Source organism: Eucalyptus grandis, chromosome 10 (genome assembly GCF_016545825.1).
Source record: "Eucalyptus grandis isolate ANBG69807.140 chromosome 10, ASM1654582v1, whole genome shotgun sequence".
NCBI lineage: Eukaryota > Viridiplantae > Streptophyta > Magnoliopsida > Myrtales > Myrtaceae > Eucalyptus > Eucalyptus grandis.
Genome location: NC_052621.1, coordinates 3,995,083 through 4,012,728, shown reverse-complemented (window position 1 = coordinate 4,012,728; position 17,646 = coordinate 3,995,083). Strand labels below are relative to the sequence as shown.

The 17,646-nt window shown below is 38.7% G+C and overlaps 2 protein-coding genes across 2 annotated transcripts; one reads left to right on the top strand and one right to left on the bottom strand.

Moving 5' to 3' along the window:
- Positions 1–33: 33 nt before the first annotated feature.
- Positions 34–4,763, top strand: LOC104421269 (tRNA dimethylallyltransferase 2). The gene is made up of 10 exons (XM_010033165.3): positions 34–315; positions 397–476; positions 570–638; positions 1,062–1,134; positions 1,204–1,325; positions 2,149–2,223; positions 3,046–3,435; positions 3,874–3,949; positions 4,037–4,200; positions 4,321–4,763. The coding sequence occupies exons 1-10, from the start codon at positions 171–173 to the stop codon at positions 4,459–4,461; spliced, it is 1,335 nt and encodes a 444-aa protein (XP_010031467.2). The 5' UTR covers positions 34–170; the 3' UTR covers positions 4,462–4,763.
- A 2,148-nt stretch (positions 4,764–6,911) lies between these two features.
- LOC120289163 lies at positions 6,912–7,754 on the bottom strand. Its single transcript, XM_039303689.1, has one exon. The coding sequence runs from the start codon at positions 7,752–7,754 to the stop codon at positions 6,912–6,914; it is 843 nt and encodes a 280-aa protein (XP_039159623.1).
- Between the last annotated feature and the right edge of the window lie 9,892 nt (positions 7,755–17,646).

Here is a 17,646-nt window from a genome sequence, read left to right as displayed (position 1 = left end):
CCCGACCCGGAGTCGGCGGACCCGATTTCCTCCTTTTTACCCGGGCTGGAGGCTGGAGAGGAGTCGAACGCACCCCGGAAGATGGACGGCGGCGCTGCACCGGAGCGAACCTCGAACCCCGGCGACGGAGCCCCGCCTCAGGCGGGCGGAAGCCGAAGGTGGTGGTCGTAATGGGCCCCACAGGCTCCGGCAAGTCGCGCCTGGCCATCGACCTGGCGTCCCACTTCCCCGTCGAGGTCGTCAACGCCGACTCCATGCAGGTCTACCGCGGCCTCGACGTGCTCACCAACAAGGTCCCCCTCGATCAACAGCAAGGTATTCCCGCGAAACCCCTCTTGATTTCCGACCTTGATTGTCGTCGTTTCGGAGCTTTTCACGAATTTTGTTGTTGTGCAGGCGTGCCGCATCATCTTTTGGGCACCGTGAGCCCGAACGTGGAGTTCACGGCCAAGGCGTTTAGGGACGCTGCTGTTCCTGTGAGTTCGCCTCCTTTGACCGACGATTACATGTGAATCTCATTTTTGTGTTTTGGTGAGATTGAGAACTTAGATTTTTTCCCCGAATTTCAGCTCATTGATGAGATCTTGTCTCGAAATAAGTTGCCGGTCATCGTTGGGGGTACAAATTACTACATCCAGGTAGAGTGTGCAGACCTTATGCTCTTAACGCGAGATTGTAAAGATGGGTTCGCATAAATTTTGTCGCTTTAAGTCCATCCCTCGTCAAGGTCAATTTTTGAACTTAGTTTCCTGACTGAATGTGAGTGCTCAGCTTCTGGACTATGAGATTATTTAGTTGCCAATACCTGATGGGGATGACTTTTTAATGTCTCTACGTGTCCTGTGTAGTTTTTGCACTTATGATGCTCTACCTGATTCTACCGTGTGAATCTCAGCGATGTATCTGTGGCTGGAAAACGGAACTTTTGATCTTCTTTTCACTCAATTTGGATCTATAGCAATTGGTAGTTCAGGAGATGGATTTTGATGGGTATATCCCTGGAGAAATTTGTTCACTTTAGGTGTTTGGTTAATTTTCTTTATCTCTTTGTTGCTAACTAGGCTCTCGTGACTCCGTTTCTTCTGGATGATTCAAAGGATCACATGAATAACGGCCATTTAGATGAAACTCCTGGTAATTGTTACTCTCTTGCTTGTGCCCCTGCGGTTATTGTACATTAACGATTGCTTCGTTGAATCTCAGGTGATGAGCATGACGATTGCGAAGTTGACTTCAATAGAGACAGGGAGGCTCCCACCTTCGATCGCTTGAAAGACATTGATCCAGTTGCTGCACAAAGAATTCATCCGAATAACCAGAGAAAAGTATGGATGTTAGTGTAGTTGTCATTCAACACACAATCGTAAATCAAAATATGGAATTTAAGAATTGGGTGAATATATTGATTTGTATGGCTTCAGTTTCAATTGTGAACTTATATTGATGTAATTTAGGGTACTTGAAAAAAATGCACATATTTTAGGCTGTTAAATGAAGCGGAAGATTCAATTTCTACTCAATAATGTACAAAAACAGGGTTTGTCAATGAATTGATTTGCACCTACTTCAATTGCACATTTTCCTGTTCAGCAGGTTATATTTCCATATACATTTAGGTCTATGCACATTAGCAGACTCATGGTCATGGAATTTCATAATTTCTGCCAATTCAGGAGAGCAAATAGTTCGTAGGATTTAGCAACTTATAGATACCGCTGTGGAAAAGCAATTATTTTCTTCATGGTGATTGCCTGCATAGAACTTGAAACTGAGCAATATTTTGATGACTTTCAAAGCACCTATGCATTTCAATAGGAAATGAACTCAAAATCAGTCCCAAATGACAATGCAAGCATGCCTTGCCACAGATCTTCCTAAGGCAGGGCATGATAGGGAAATTCTGATGTCAAATCAGACTTTTGGCAAGGATTTGTAGCGTTTTCTGAATCCCACTGTAGTCGCGAATGATTAGTATTGCTGGATCATGTCTCTGTATTATCTGTTTATGCCTTTTCCTCTTAGTTTTTATAAGGTGAAATTATTATACTCCTACTTTTTAGAATTCCTGGTTTTTCTGTAACTATAAATTGTATCACATAGGCAGAGAGATATTGTTTGACTGAAGCTATTGTGCTGGATCCTTTGCAGGTCAATCAATATCTTAATTTGTATGCTCAATCAGGGCTCCTTCCCAGTGAACTATTTCAGAGCAGAACTTTAGAGGTTGGTCAACTTGCTAATTGTTTATGATTAGGTGCATCTACAAATTTTGTCTTGATATGTACTTAAGTAGCTTAATCAGTTGGTCTTTAGGTTTCATTTGTGCCTTTTTAAACATGACATATTTGTAGTGGCATTAACTTGAAGCACCAGAGTAACAAACTTTATTGGTAAGTTTTGTGAATCTGTAGTTGTTTTTCTGGGTATTTTATTTCCAACTTTTTTATCGAAAATATTTGTCTGTATCTATGAATGATTGGTGTATCTACAGTGTTTGAAAAACTTGGTAATTGACCTCGTATAGGCATGAGTGATAGGACTTATCAAAGCTGCCATTACCTCAGTCTACATTTATCCTGTAACTTTTTATAAAGTTTTATTGCTATCCTAGGAATGGATTTATTTAAGTGCAAGTAAACATTCTTGCACTTCATGCATAAATAGCTTCTGATATGAACACGGTCTCTGGATTCTGGAGGTTTTAATATTTTGAAATAATCCTTCATATTCAAATATAGGGTTTGTTTATTGACTTCTTGAAAGTAAAAAGTAATTATTTTGATTTTGCTGCCAAAATTTAAAGCAAAATTCAAGTTTCAAAATTTATGAAAGTAAGGATGTGAATTTGTGCCAACATATGTATAATGGTACTCAAGATTAGAAAAATCAATATGCATGTGCCCCAGTTTTTGAAAGAGCATAGAAGATCAAAAGTAAAAGTCACTCCAGACATACTCTAGAGAAGTGGTTAATGAAATTTTATCCCCTTACATCATAGCACTGACGTAGAGAGGGATACCCTTTCCTTTCATTGTGGCAGGGCAGAACTGGGGGCGTGTTGAGAATTCAAAGTACGATTGCTGTTTTATATGTGTGGATGCATGTCTTCCTTTTCTCGATCAATATGTGGAGCAAAGAGTTGACTGCATGATGGAAGCTGGATTGCTTAATGAAGTCTGCGACATCTACTGCCCTAACTCAAATTACACTCAAGGTCTGCGCCAAGCAATTGGGGTTCGAGAATTTGAGGATTTTCTGCAGGTTTACATTGGTGACGCTGGCGACTCTGAAACAAGCAGTTTTCATGATAAGAGTATGTTGAAAGAAAACATTGGGTTGATCTTGGCATCCCTGCCGACAAATAAACTAAAAGTGTTATTACAAGAAGCCGTTGACAAGTTTAAACTAAACACTCGAAGACTTGTGCGTCGACAGGTGAGTATAGTGTGGTGAAGCATGTAAGTAATATGATTCATATTCCATCAAGTTTGGTATATTTTTCTGTCAATCTATCTCTTCTACCGAGTGGTGCCAAAGCCTAAATCCTTCTTCTAGGAACACATCTCATGATATTCATTCAGTACATACTATGAAAATCTGTTACGTGTAATACCTTCAGTTTGTCTAATAGCTTGAAGCCAGATGCTTTTTGGTTTCTCAACAATGTTTATGTGATGTTCAAGTAGTGAAGGTTGTTCTCACTTCTTTTTCAGACCAGGATCCCTTTTTTCATATCTTTCTTGAGGTGCCGATGTATATTCGGTTGCTTGAGAACCGAAGCATGCAAAGATTCAGATCTTTCAACTCCCATTTTCTAGCTTGATGTCATTATGGCCGTGCTTTCTAGTGAGACGAGTTTCTGTTGTTTCACAGAAAAGGAGGGTCCGTCGACTACAGACATTGTTTGGGTGGAACATCCATTATGTGGATGCAACAGAAGCTATCTCATGTATACAAATTTCCTTTCTAAACGATTTCATTTTGCTGTCAGTTTTTCTATTCTCACGTCATTTCTTGTAATGTTATCCCTTTTTAGGTCGGTCAGAAGACTCCTGGATCAAGCAAGTAGTTCAACCTTCCGTGCAGTGTATAAGATCTTTCTATGAAGAGAGAGTGAGCATCGTGCCTGATGATGAAGCCCCAAAAGGCTCTGCTACTAATCTTCTGCAAAGAGACTTGTGGACTCAATATATTTGCAAAGTAAGCAAAAGCTTCGAATGTTGTGTGGAGTATTTCTTTTTCCTGAATTTGGCCTGTCCTTCAACTCGTTCTGCAAAGTTGTTTTTCATTGTCTGATATGTTTGAGCCGAATTTTTACAGGCCTGTGGCGATCGTGTGCTAAGAGGAGCACATGAATGGGAACAACACAAGCAGGGCCGAGCTCATCGAAAACGAAGTGCACGGTTGAGAAAGTCTCTAAATCAAGGCTTGGTCACTGTAGCGGAACAACAACAACGGTAGCAATAATAGGAGTCCTTTTAGGGGTTGGTTTAAAAATTTATAGCAACGTTTCATATGGCTATTCATCATTAGTGATGAGAATGTTTATCGTCCACATCAGGTCATCGATGTAGCGAGATTTTCGACCTTAATATGTTGTAAGCTACCATGCTGAGCTTAAACTTTAGGCTCCCTTTTGTCCATTATTATTGTCTTTTACATTTACGTTTGACTGTTCTATTGATATGCACGGTGAGGATTCATTCACGCAGAGTCTCGTGAAATAGTGCTCGCGTATCAATGTATTATTCACGTTTCAGACATGATTTCACAGTTTCATTTCCTCCTCCGATGAAAATCCCCATCTTATTTATTTTGATGCATCGTTTTTTTTATTAGTTTTTAGAGACTAAATAGTATAAATGTTGACGTGAAAATTAATTTTTTGAGAAATAGGGGTGAAACAATAAGAAGTAATACCGACGAGGTCAGCCTTGTGAGGGTCAATCGACCCTAGCACGGTGATGGCGTCATCACGGCACGTAAGCGAGCGCTTCCCCTCAATTTTTTTTTAAAAAACTTTTCAATCTAATTTTAATCAAAGTGAGGAGGGAGATAGTGTCAGTAGTTGGTTTTGCACTTTTCATTGACTTAATGGCAACGTAGGAAAAGTGCAAGTAATAACAAAATCACGTAAGCATTTCTACCACTCAAATTGGACAGAGCTAATGGAGGTATGTGATTGCATAAACTGAAATAAATTTTAGGAATTGATTGTCCAAATTGAAAGTTTCATGACTTCGTTGTAATTTCACAAAATTTCAATTGCACTTCTCCTATTAACAATGACACAAACTTCTAGCATTTGTGTATGTTAATGCCAAGGGAACTAGCTAAAAAGAGCACTCCTTAAACACATTAAATAAGCATAATCTTGACTTTCAATCCACTTCTAGCGCATATTGCTTAGAAAAATCAATGTATTAGTGATTGAAAGTTTTCCTTATTCGTTAAATCTCACAAAAAACAATCTCCAAACACCTTGTTGGGAGTTTTGAAACGAGCCTGAGGGAGGGAGGGGAGGTTGATGTGGCAGTGCAGAAGAAGATGAGGAAGATGAAGAAGAGAGCAGCTTCTCGCGAGCTCGAGGAAGCGAGAAACGTGACCATGGGCTGGCTAAGGCAGCATGAGGATAATTTGCCGAGGAGGAAAGGTGATCGGCGAGTTGGGGACGGCCATGGCCATTGCGGTGTCTGAGAAGAGCTTGACGGAACGGAGGCAGGTGGGGTGATGACTAATGAGGATTTTCTTACTAAAAGATATAAAGTTGGAAACGAGATGATAATCCAAAGACAATAAGAAGCATTCCCTCTTTCAAATGGCATAACTCATGTCGCAACTAATGATACATACCACCGTAGAAGCAGTCACAGATTCGTGATTATTCCATTATCTAATTCTTTAAACTCTAGACTTGGATTCTACTTGCTAAATCGAAAAATTTGGAGTCCATTCAATTTCTGTCGCTCTGTTAAACTTTTACTACATATTTTCGTACGTCAAGTTTTATTAGCTGCAAGTAATTAATGGTTCATTTTGAAATTATCAACAATGGACCCTATCACAAAGCCTCTTATTATTCGTGTTAATGAAATTTCTCAAAAATGCACATGGTCTATGCTAGTATATAAAAGTACGTGTGAATTTGGTGCCACGTCCTAAATATAATGGATCCTACTTCTTATCTATAAGAAATTTAAAAAAAGAAAAGAAAAGGAAAAACAATATCCGTTTGGATTTGAATTTTAAAAAAATAAAAATTCAGTAAGAGTGAGTAATTTAAGAGCTCTGTTTGTTTTGTGGAAGCATAATTCTTTTTTCCTCTGTAATTTTGCTTGGCTTGATTCCTCGATTTTTGTTTCGGTGATATTGTGGTAATGTATAGCTGTTTATTTCCCCGGAAATCTGCTGTTGTACCATTACATAATGAAGGAAAATAAAGTCCTTCTACTTCATGACTTACATTTCTCCTCCTCTCTTTCTTTCTTTAAATTATCTGAAAGATTGAATCGTTATAATCCAAGCAAACATTCACGCAACAAAGACAACACCAATGCAATTCTTACCCATGAAAACTTATCACCACCTTCTCCACCAGCCAAACAAGATCAAAAGAAGGATACAAATCTTATAATGATAAGTATTTACATCTTCAAATAGTAACAGAGAGAGAGCATCATAGACTATGTGACTGTTGGCAATCACAAGACGGTACAAGAGAAACCCCGAAAAACACACCACGAGCTCGGAACAAGTATCATCTGTCCATGCGAATCAACAATGAAAAAAGGTGGATCCATGTCGTGTCGTGAAAGTGAACGTCGCAAATTCTGGTGGATTCTTCTTTTTTTTCGCATTGGATTGTTCTTCTCTGAACAACCAAGCCTGTACATCCCACGCAATCTCGACCTTCAAGCCATCCGCCAAAATCTTCGTTTGCATTCCCTGAAGTTCCAATGCAACTTCCTCACCTTCAATGCAGGCTGCTTCCCTATATGAACAGACAGCGCTGGATTCTCCTCCAGACCCTCCGTCTCCACTCCACTGCATTGTATCAGAACATCGTCGAATGGCCCATTTCTGGTGAGCCGAGCCTCGATGCCATGGAGCCTTTCGCCTTTGTAGGCCAATGTACACTCTGCTCGCGAAACAAGAAAGAAATCGAGCGCTTGCAACACCGTGGTACACTGTTTCGGGACATCCCCGAGAAGAAAAGCTACTTGTGAGTCCACAAGGACCAGAAGAGAGAACCCCTCGACGGGGTCCAGTCCCGTGTCGTACTTAACTTGGGAGAAATCCCAGACGACTGCTATTTCAGCGCTCTCGTACTTTGTGAGTTCCCGGCCTCTGTTCCGCTCAGAGACGCTGGGGTTTATGCAGACTTTGTACTTGAAGAGAGTACATGGGTCATCGCCGCCAATGATGTGAAGACTAACAAGAAGTTCGTGGAGACCGGTGGGTGTTGTGTACCAGGAGAGGGTGGTGGTGAGGTGGTGGTGATTGGGAAGAGCGGTTTCGTAAACCCAATTGGTTCGAGTTCGCAGTGAACTAGGAAGTGAAGTAGGAGGAGCAAGAGAAGTAATATGATGACCGTTTTTGAGTGAAGCCGGTAAAGGAGGAACAAACGAAGCCGACGCATTCGGAAGCAAAGGAGAGATGGTGGTGCTTCTCGAAGCCGAATTGCGAGTACGCGAAGAGACGAAGGCGGCAATGGCTTTCACGTCCTTGCAGAAGCGAGAGAACTTGCGTTTCATGGTCGATGTCGAAGCTTTTCTTGGAAAAATTCTGAAAGGCAGAGAGAGACGGAGTTTCATGGTCGATGTCGAAGTTTTTCTTGGAAAAACTTTGGAAGGGAGAGAGAGATGGGTCAATCGGAGCTAGGAGAAGCTATGTTATAGAGAGGGGAGGGACTGCTGAAGAAGTCAAATGATTTCAAAATCTTTTCCGACAATCATATCTTAATTAACACGGATTTAACCGGGCCTCCTGAACAGCTTCGAAACAATAACTACTTATGTTGGAAGGTTAGTAACGGACTTTTGAACGTCGGATGACAGTCTGCTCCGAGAAACTAATCATTACATGAACTTGGTGCGTCCCACGGTAGAAAACTCAGTTTAGTTCAACAACTTGACGGTTAAGTATTCCGTCGGTTGGCTTGAGTTAGTTTAAATGTGAGAATGCGATTTTGATTTGAATCCAAACCAATGTTAAAATTCTCTTTATTTCGTGAAAAATAAATAATTTATAAAATATTTTTCTAAAAAGGATTATTTGTATCTCTTAAAACATTTATCAATTAAATATGTTTACATAATTGACAATAATTTATGCCTTAAATATTTCCGTAGACGATAAAAATATTTTTCATTCCTTCATTTTTTTAGAAAGCAAGTGATCATTTTACGAAAAATATATTTTTAAAATTATTTATTTTCTGTGAAATAAACGCACTCCTAACTTAGAGCGCATCATCTTTGGATAATCTATCAAATTAGAGACATAGCGTTGGATCAGATCAAACTTTGGGGATTAGATGATTAGCAGGATTAATCCACTTGCATTCAACTTCTTGTCCAAGTCTCTCCCTCTTCCAGATGAGTGGCGAACTTACTCAAGAGGTGTGGGCTCACTTTTCGGATTCTTTCCTTCACTGAATGACAAACTAATAATGGGTTGCCGATAATGTCTTTCGCTTTCATTGTCCGAAGTCACCAGACCCCAACTTGAAACTTTCCTCTGATAGCCTCTGGAGGTGGTCATGAACAAACGATAATTGACGTAAGGGTTGTTGCATCTTCAGTAAAAACAGAATGTAGTCATTAAAATCTCAAAAACCATTCATTTTGAACGAGAGAGCGATTAATTTAGTCTGACATGGGAGCGTCTAAACGTATCAATAGATCACAAGGTTTGTGAAATCGCCCGCAATCTTATAGGAAATGACCTAGGAATGTCTCATCTTTTCTCTCTTTATGTATAAACACGAGCCTCCTTTCACAAAATCGAATTTTTTGCTTTGATTTAGTTTGAGTTTGAGGAATAATACTTAAATTCTACTTTGGTTTGCCATCCTCCTAAATTGCACAAAAATGAAAAGGCGAACCTTTAGCTAATTTTTACCGGACATTTCGTATCTCAGTTACGTAAAGAAATCAATATATGTCAAGATTATACCAGTTAGCTTACTTACGAACTTATGTACAGAATCAACTGCATTGTATACAAAGTAAATTTGAATTAATCATTAGTCTTAGTCCACAATATTTGTGGAAAATTATCAAATAAGTTATAAATCTTTTGCAATTGTGCCCATTTAATCAATTTGACCAATTTTGACATGAAATCACGGACATGAATCTCGGCTGTCCTACACAGCATGGCGACATTGATGTGGACATTCTTAAAAAATATTGAGATTTCCGCTAGATGTCACAGGAATAAAAAAGAATAGTATCATGTGATTGTAGTAGGGGAGATAAGTTTCCAATCTGGTTCAGTTTCCAGGCATTTCGGCAGAACCGATCTAGTTCAAATGAGAGAATACCTCGAATTTCCATGAGAGGTGAAGGTGACCCAAAAAAGGGGGAAGACCGAAAGGTGAGTAGTCATGAGGGTCATGGGACGTAAAGGAAAGATCGAAAGAGGAGAGAAGATGTGTGTAAGACATTTAAAAAATGAAAAAGATAAAAGTAATTTGTCCGGCTCATTCCTTAAAATCGGGAACCAGACCAACATTCTTAGGAATCGGACACAATTGGCTAGTTTGGTCTGATTCGAGCGGTTCCTGATTCAGCTGGTCCGTAGTCAAGTGTCAAACTCCTATTAGACTATGGATATTCAATCTCGATTACAAATAAGTAAATTTTGTTTGGTACAGTCTTTCTCAAACTTCGCGAGAAAATTAATTTGCAAAATTGATATTTATCTGAATCTTTTTAATTAGTTTATCCAATGAATTCGAAACTGGTCGATTTTTTTGCTGTAACTATCCTTGCGCGTTCAATGAATTATTTTCTTTATTAAAACGTGGATTTTCGTCCTTCCCAATTCCCCGAAAATTGATTTCTCGGTCGCTTTTTAAGCGCCAGAATCCGACTCCCAAATCCGTCCAACGCCACTAAGCCCTTCCCTCTCGATCACCACTGTGTCTCTGTTGGATTCCCAGACCCAGAAACGGAAGAGGAGCCCTGAGACTTCTGAAGTCTTCGACTCCTTGTTTGGCTTCCTCATGGACTTTGCCGACAAGGCCCTCAGCCTAAGCACAGAGCCATTGTCGATGAAGATGCGACGAACGAAGTTGGTGATGACAAGCAGGAGCCACCGGAGAACGAGGGCGATGGTAATGCAGGGGAATTGTTCGACAAATTGCCCGTAGAAGGCAAGGACGTGCTCGGCGAGATCCTGGGGAACACGTTGGACAACCTCCCTGAGGACGGGATTGAAGCGTTTCTGGTGAGGTGTTTCAACGGGCTGTTCCCGAAGCTTTCCCGCGGGGCGCAGAGAGTGATCAAGTGCAGAATGATAGCCGTACCTCCCCAATCCCAAGAGGCTTCCGCGATACAAAGCGCTCCGGAATCTTCCCTGGCCTTCCCGAGTAATTTTCCCAAAGATGACCTCGTTCAAGTCGGCATGTCTGTGAACTACGGCCGTCGATGGCAGCGACACCCTGGCCGTGTTGCTTGAAGAGGGGATAAGAGAAAGGGCGACTCGGAAGAGCGCACGGTCTGGTGTCTTAATATAGTTACCCTCTTAGTTCTTCCTCGTTCGGGCAATAAGTGTCTTTCGCACCCCCATCAACCTTATCATTATCAAGTAAATGTATTGGAAGTAAAAATAAGAACAATACGTGTTTGTCGATCGATTGGGTAAGCCTTTACAAAGAACACGCTTGGGGTATTTATACCCTTTTTATCGACAAGTACATACGACGGTCACTAAAAAAATTTAAATATGCCTTGCGTGGCTCTTGTTATTTAGCATCACTTATCTACAAAAAATTGCAATTTTTTAAATCATCAACCCCAATTCCTCACATCCTACACTCCTATCTTGGTCGACAGCGATGCTATACACTTACGTTACATTTAACTAAAATAAATTTCTATATCATAAAAAATCTCAAACTTGATAGAGACGTAACAAATTCATCTTATATTAGCCTCTGTCTCATATCCTCGTCAAAGGGTTGACCTCGATATAGTCACAAACAAGTTAGATGAGTGGCATTTGACATGGTTTTGACATGGAAATTTAACATAAATGGATCTCCTAAATGATGTTGTATTAGGGAGTTGGATTTGAAGAAAATAAACTAAATTGCAAATTTGTTAACTTTACCCTAAGGGCTCTCTTACGTTTCAAATATATGTTGAAATCCCTAAATTCCCCCCAATTTTGCCTTAAGCTTTTGGCAAATTCGTCACTTATGTACTAGTTTGAGATTTTTTAGTTTGGCTAAATTTGGTTGGCTTTTTATTCATTTTTTTCCATAGTAGCATTTGTTGATTTTAATGAAAATCAAATTTCTAATATAAACACTTTACCCAAAAAAAAAAAAATCCAATATAAACACATAGGCGAGAACATCGATCATGCGAGATAGGTATAATTTTCTTTTTGCTAGGTAAGCAAGTGATATATGCAGGTTTTAATTCCATTTTAAGACTAATAGAAAACCATTACATCAATCTCCAAACCTTGTAATCAGCGAGAGCTACAAGAGAGGTCAAAGCACTCTTTTTTCACTCCAAGGATTCATATTAGTTTTGACATACCACAGTGATCCAAGGAGCGTTTGGAGTCGGACATGGACATTATCTTTGAGAAATTGCCAGTGGAATCGCAATTCAGTGAAGGTAAAGGGCGATGTAATCTGATGGTCGATGCAAATGAACGGACCGCGCAGGGGTAAGCATGTCGACTTGAAAGACTTTCGAATTCAACAGAGAAATTAATCGAAGAAGATCCAAATCGCCGTTCAATGTTCACATTACTTACTATATTTAATCTGTAGACTAACTTTCAATGACAAGGTTGCACAGGAGACCGCACCAGTGCTCACATTCCTCTTGGAGCGCTCTGTTACTTCTTTTCTATACCGGTGCCGAGGATTAGGTGAGTTAGAGACGAAATGGAGATGCCATGCATGTCAGCAAACGAGAGTGAACTGCCCGGCCTTCGTCTGTTTTCAACTTGACTAGCGAACTACCTAGCTTTTGTTTGTTTCTCACTAAGCTAGCTCAAATGGACATGCAAGTTCGAATTTCTTTTTTTCATGAGTTGATTAATTGAAAAGCTACATATATAAATGAGCGGGCATAATGCTCAATGAAGACCCATTCCTGTTGTCTTTCCCTTTGAGTCTTAATGAGTATATATTTAGCATGTACGAAGTCTTGTGCCTGTATATTATTATAATAATGATTTACAAGTTCAAACATTACATACAAATTGGTGGTAGTTTGTTTATAAAAATAAACTAAGAGGTGCATTATCTCACATCGAAAAGATGTGAGTGCACATGTGGACGAAATTTGATATTAACCAATGATCATTTTTTTTATTATTAAATTTCGGTTTATTTTTATATAAAAATAACCATGGCATCTTATTGAAACATTGCGACTATTCACGAAGGAGTTACAGTTCTTTTTTTTTTATTTAATTCTTAATTTTATTTTCTCTTCAAATGATTATCTTAAAGTTCGTACCTATTCAGACATAATTTCTTAATCATTGGAAAGTTATGCTTGTTCAGATATAATTTCTCATTTTTTGCTATATATTACTAAATGTTTTTGTTCAATGATGATCTTCCTATTCTAATTTCATTTTCTTTCAAAAGATATACAGCCACCTTTTCCAATTGTTTCTATTGAAAGACAATGGAGAAATACGAGAATTATTATCTAGCATTCTTAATCGAGACTTTATTGTATCTTGAAGAAAATTTGTTAGTGATCATTAGCAATATTGTGGGACAAATAATTTCTTTAAAAAAATGATATCACGTTTCAAAATCTGACTTTATTATTCTATCAAATTCATTTGACATATTTCCTCAACACAAATATGTGCATGGAGATGATGTCCGCGGCTTTAATCCACGATTCGGAGACATAATCAGAAGAGAGAGGAACCAACTAAACGGGCGAGCATTAGGTTGATTGGCTTGTTAGTAGTGACCTACACCAATATTGTTTGTATCCACGAGGACAGGACAAACACCGTTCGCTAATTTATCTATGGTGTTTGCCAAACACAAGCATAAATTCGAACCAACTAAACTTATAATACATGCTTTGAAATGCGGTATGGACGGATGCCGTTGCCAACCGCCCCCAATTGAAACATGTGAATGTAGAATAAGCGTTTTATTAACAAACGCGCAAATGGCACTCAATGGAATTTTAAGATAGAAAGAACCAGTTTTCATGTACGTTAAAAAACATCAAAATATGTTATCATTTCAGCATGTGATGAATAAAACGCAAGTTTCAAAGTATAATTAATCCTTATTGTTAAAAGGATCATCGATGCCAACTACTCCGAATTGACGTCAGGAGCAGAAGCACATTTTCAAGTGTAAGAAGGATAAAGAAAGAAGAGGAAAGCCGTAAGACGATACATAAAGCCTGCGTTCTATGACGATGAGTATAAGAATGCCAACCCTGTTTAAATTGATCTTCAGAAAGAGAAGAGTCACGTAGGAGGAGAGGGAGAAGATACCACGAGATAAAGGAAGAGCCTTCGCCAAAGCCGCTGAAGCCATGAAGCCATCCGTTGCCAAAGCTGTGAAGTCTCCGCCAATGGACGCGGAAGCCAAGAAGCCAATCGTCGCCGAAGCCATGAAGCCAGCCGTCACCGCAACCGTGGAGTCTCCGCCAATTGCCACCGAAGCCATGAATCCAATCGTCGCCAAAGCTACCGAAGCCATGAATCCAGTCGATGCCGAAGCCATGAATCCAGTAGTCGCCCAAGCCGTGAAGTCTCCACCAATCATCGCTGAAGCCATGAATCCAGTCGTCACCGAAGCCGTGGAGTCTCCGCCAATTGCCACCGAAGCCGTGAATCCAATTGTCGCCAAAGCTACCGAAGCAATGAATCCAGTCATCACCGAAGCCGTGAAGTCTCCACCAATCATCACCGAAGCTGTGAAGCCAATCATTGCCAAAGCCGCCGAAGCCATGAAGCCCATCGTCGCCAAAGCCACGGCAGCCATGAAGCCAGTCGCCGCCATAGCCTCATGCTGGAAGGGAATGTCTCAGGCACACGGGGCCGAACTTAACCTTGCAGCGGATGGTATAGTACAAAGAATTCCCAGACCGAAATTGAGTAATTATTGCCTGCCGTGCTTGCGAGGTTAATAGCAACAAGGTGTGTGTTCGTACCGGTCGAATCCTTGTCCGGGGAAAGACAGCCTCCTTCCTTCCACGGCAATGGAATTTCGCGCCATCATTCTTCTTCTTTTTCCGCATTTCGATTCAACAAGTTGTGTTCTTTATGTTGTTTGTTTTCGCTCTATATTCGGACATCCAGTCCTTGTACGTTCCCATGTCTGTTTACTGTTGTTATTGGCTCACATGGGTCTGCTGATTAAAAGCCCATCTTTATCTTTGATCACGTCGTGACTGATGTGATCCATCTGGACATTGCACCTTTCCTGTTTTGATAACTTGATCTAGATTTGTTTCGATCGAGTGCCTGAACGTCACTATCCTTGTCGTTGTAAGTACTGCTGTTCACTCGGTAGTCATTCGCTAAGACGAATTTCAAGCTCGATCCAAGCTACAACTAACAGATGGCTGACTCAATTTGGGAGTGGATGAGACCTCATGTATTCATGGACGACTACATCAACGGAAATAAGATAAGTATTGAAAGCTGAACATGGGAATGCGCTTTTAATCTATTAGCCACAAGTTGCAACCTGCAAGAACGAAACTTTGAGTTTTTTTTTTTCGGTTGAAAGTAATATTCCATTCATTTCCATAATAAATAAGAGAAAAATAACATAGTCTAACTACAAATCAATACAAATCACAAATAGTTTCAAAGCGAAATAAGTTCAAATGAAGCTCGAGTTTGGGGTATGTCTTTCTTGCGATTATGTGGGCCCCAAAAGCAAGTTCCTGTTGACATTCATTCGAGCTTGGCGATGCCTCTTGGTCCGGTGAAGCAGTTGATTCCGGGGCTCTGAGAAAATTCTTAGATGGGCAATGTCCCCTGGATCATGGGCTACGAAAATTGCCTCATTTTGATGCCCTACGATCATCGAGGCTCAAGCCACGAGTCGCAGGAAAGTAATTCTTTGTAGGGTTGATAACTTAAAAAATCTCAACATGATACACTTTTGCTACATTTAACTAGACTTGTCAAAATGGGTTTTAAACCCATATATGACCCATTCAAAACATGAATGGGTCATATATGAATCATTTCAAATTTGAAGAGCTTTTTAAAATGAATTTTAAATTTGTAGGCTAAAATAAATGGATATAAATAGGTTGAGTTTATAACAAATTTCCAATCCACTAGGCTCACACTCTCTCTCCCTCTTTAGCCTTATAAAAATATTTTAAAAAATCAAAATTATAATTTTTTTTTTTTTGAATTCTTCTTCTATCATCTTTAGTCGATGGCCAACCACGGCGACGACTGACAACCAACCAAGCAAGGGACTCATTGGCCTATGGTGAGGCTTGAGCTCTTGTGGCTGGTCACTAGCAAGCAATTAGCCAAAGAAGAAGGAAAAGAAAAAATAAAAATAAAAATTCAATTAAAAATAAAAATAATTAACATTTTTATTTTTGTAAAAAAACAAAATATTAAAAGGAGTGCACAAACAAAAATCAAATTAGATTTTTCATACTAAACAATGGAAAATATTTTCTAACTTATATTCAGATTTCAAGAAAACGCTAAAATATATTGTTATTTTTCCTAGGAAATGACTTATTGAAAAACATTTTCAAAAAAATAAGGAGCCTTGATTTAAAAAAATAATAAAAAAATTTCCATTAAGTTTTTGTATTGCATGAAAGTATTTTAGCAATATCAATTTTTTTTTTTAACATAAGAAACAAGCTTTAATGGATTTGATTAAATGAGTCAAGTAAGGTCGGGTATGAGTTGGGAAAATTGTGTTACAATAAGTGGGTCATAAAAGGGTTAAATGGGTCAATTTATTTTGGTTTATTTATGACTCGATCCATACGTTTGACAATTCTACATTTAACCAATGTTAATTTCCATGTCACAAAAAATCCTAGACTTGGAATAGACATAACAAATTCATCCCAAGTGAGCCTCCATTTCATATCCCTGTTAAAAGGTTGACCTAGAAACACATATGACAAACAAGTTAGATGATTGGCGTGTGATGTGGTTCTGACGAGAAAATTCAACATAAATGGATCTCCTAAATGACGTCATTTTGGGGAAGCCAGATCTAAAGAAAATAAACTAAGATTGTAAACTTACTAATTCTACCTTAAGAGCTCCCTCATGTTTCAAATGTATGCTTAAATCCTCCCCACTTTTACCTTAAGATTTTAGTAAATTTGTCACTAGTGTACTATGTTGATATTTTTATGACTTGAAAATTAGTTTGGATAAATATAGAGGAAAATTTCAAACAAAGATCTGAAGTATTCTCATTTTTTCAAATAAGGTATGAAGTTGACATTATTTCAAATAAGAATCTGAAGTGTCATTATTTTTTTAAATAAGGGCATAGAGTGCATATATCAATTTTAAAAAAGGCATGAACTCACCAAATGCGAAGGGCAATTTTGTTTTTTTAATTTTTCAAAATTTTCTTTTTCTTTCTTTTCTTTTTAATTTTAAAATTTTAAAATTTTTAATTTATAATCAAATTTAATTTAATTTAATTTGTATTTGTATTTGGACGAAAATAACCCCTGATCGTTCAGAATTTTTTGCCAGTGGTAAGGCTAGACTCTTATTTGAAACGGTTATTATCACTTTAAACCCTTCTTTGATACTAATATAAGCACTTTAGATTCTTATTTGAAACAAAGTCCACTTTAAGTTTTTATTTGAGTAAATGAAGATACTTCAAATCTTTATTTAGGATTTTCCCTAAATATAGCCAAAGCACACCTGTTTGAGATTTTCCCTTGTATCAACTCAATTCTTTTTATAAAGTTCTAAAGTAATAATTTGGACACTATATTTAGCTTCATTACTAATTCAGAAACTAGTTTGGTAGTGATTAACAAAATAATTGGAACCAATTGAATTAATATCATTAAATTTTTATTTATCTGACAATCACTAAATTTATGATTATGCACTGTCTTTACCTTCGATGTGACCATTTGCTCCCCCACCATGACCACATGGCGGTCCGTTCCTTCGTTGATCCGGTCTTGGTTTCCTCCTCTGATCATTTGTACCTCTGATCCGGTCTCCATCTGACAGGACAGAGCGAGCACCATTTATTTGTGTATTTATTTATTGTTTTTGCCTAAGCCGAGCATTAGTTTGACCGACATGTTATTAGTAACCAGCACCGGTATTGTTTGTACCCACTAGGACAAGGCGTGAACCGTCAACATATTTATTTGCTTACTTCTTGTTTTTTTTTTTTTGCCAAAGGCGAGCATTGATTTGATTCAA

What these genes read in the sequence shown, in the direction of transcription:
- LOC120289163 (XM_039303689.1), bottom strand. Translation starts at nt 7,754, where the DNA reads ATGAAACGCAAGTTCTCTCGCTTCTGCAAGGACGTGAAAGCCATTGCC.
- LOC104421269 (XM_010033165.3), top strand. Translation starts at nt 171, where the DNA reads ATGGGCCCCACAGGCTCCGGCAAGTCGCGCCTGGCCATCGACCTGGCG. An exon ending in GTACAAATTACTACATCCAG is followed by an intron (nt 639 to 1,061) that starts GTAGAGTGTGCA and finishes GTTGCTAACTAG; the next exon opens with GCTCTCGTGACTCCGTTTCT. An exon ending in CCATTTAGATGAAACTCCTG is followed by an intron (nt 1,135 to 1,203) that starts GTAATTGTTACT and finishes GTTGAATCTCAG; the next exon opens with GTGATGAGCATGACGATTGC.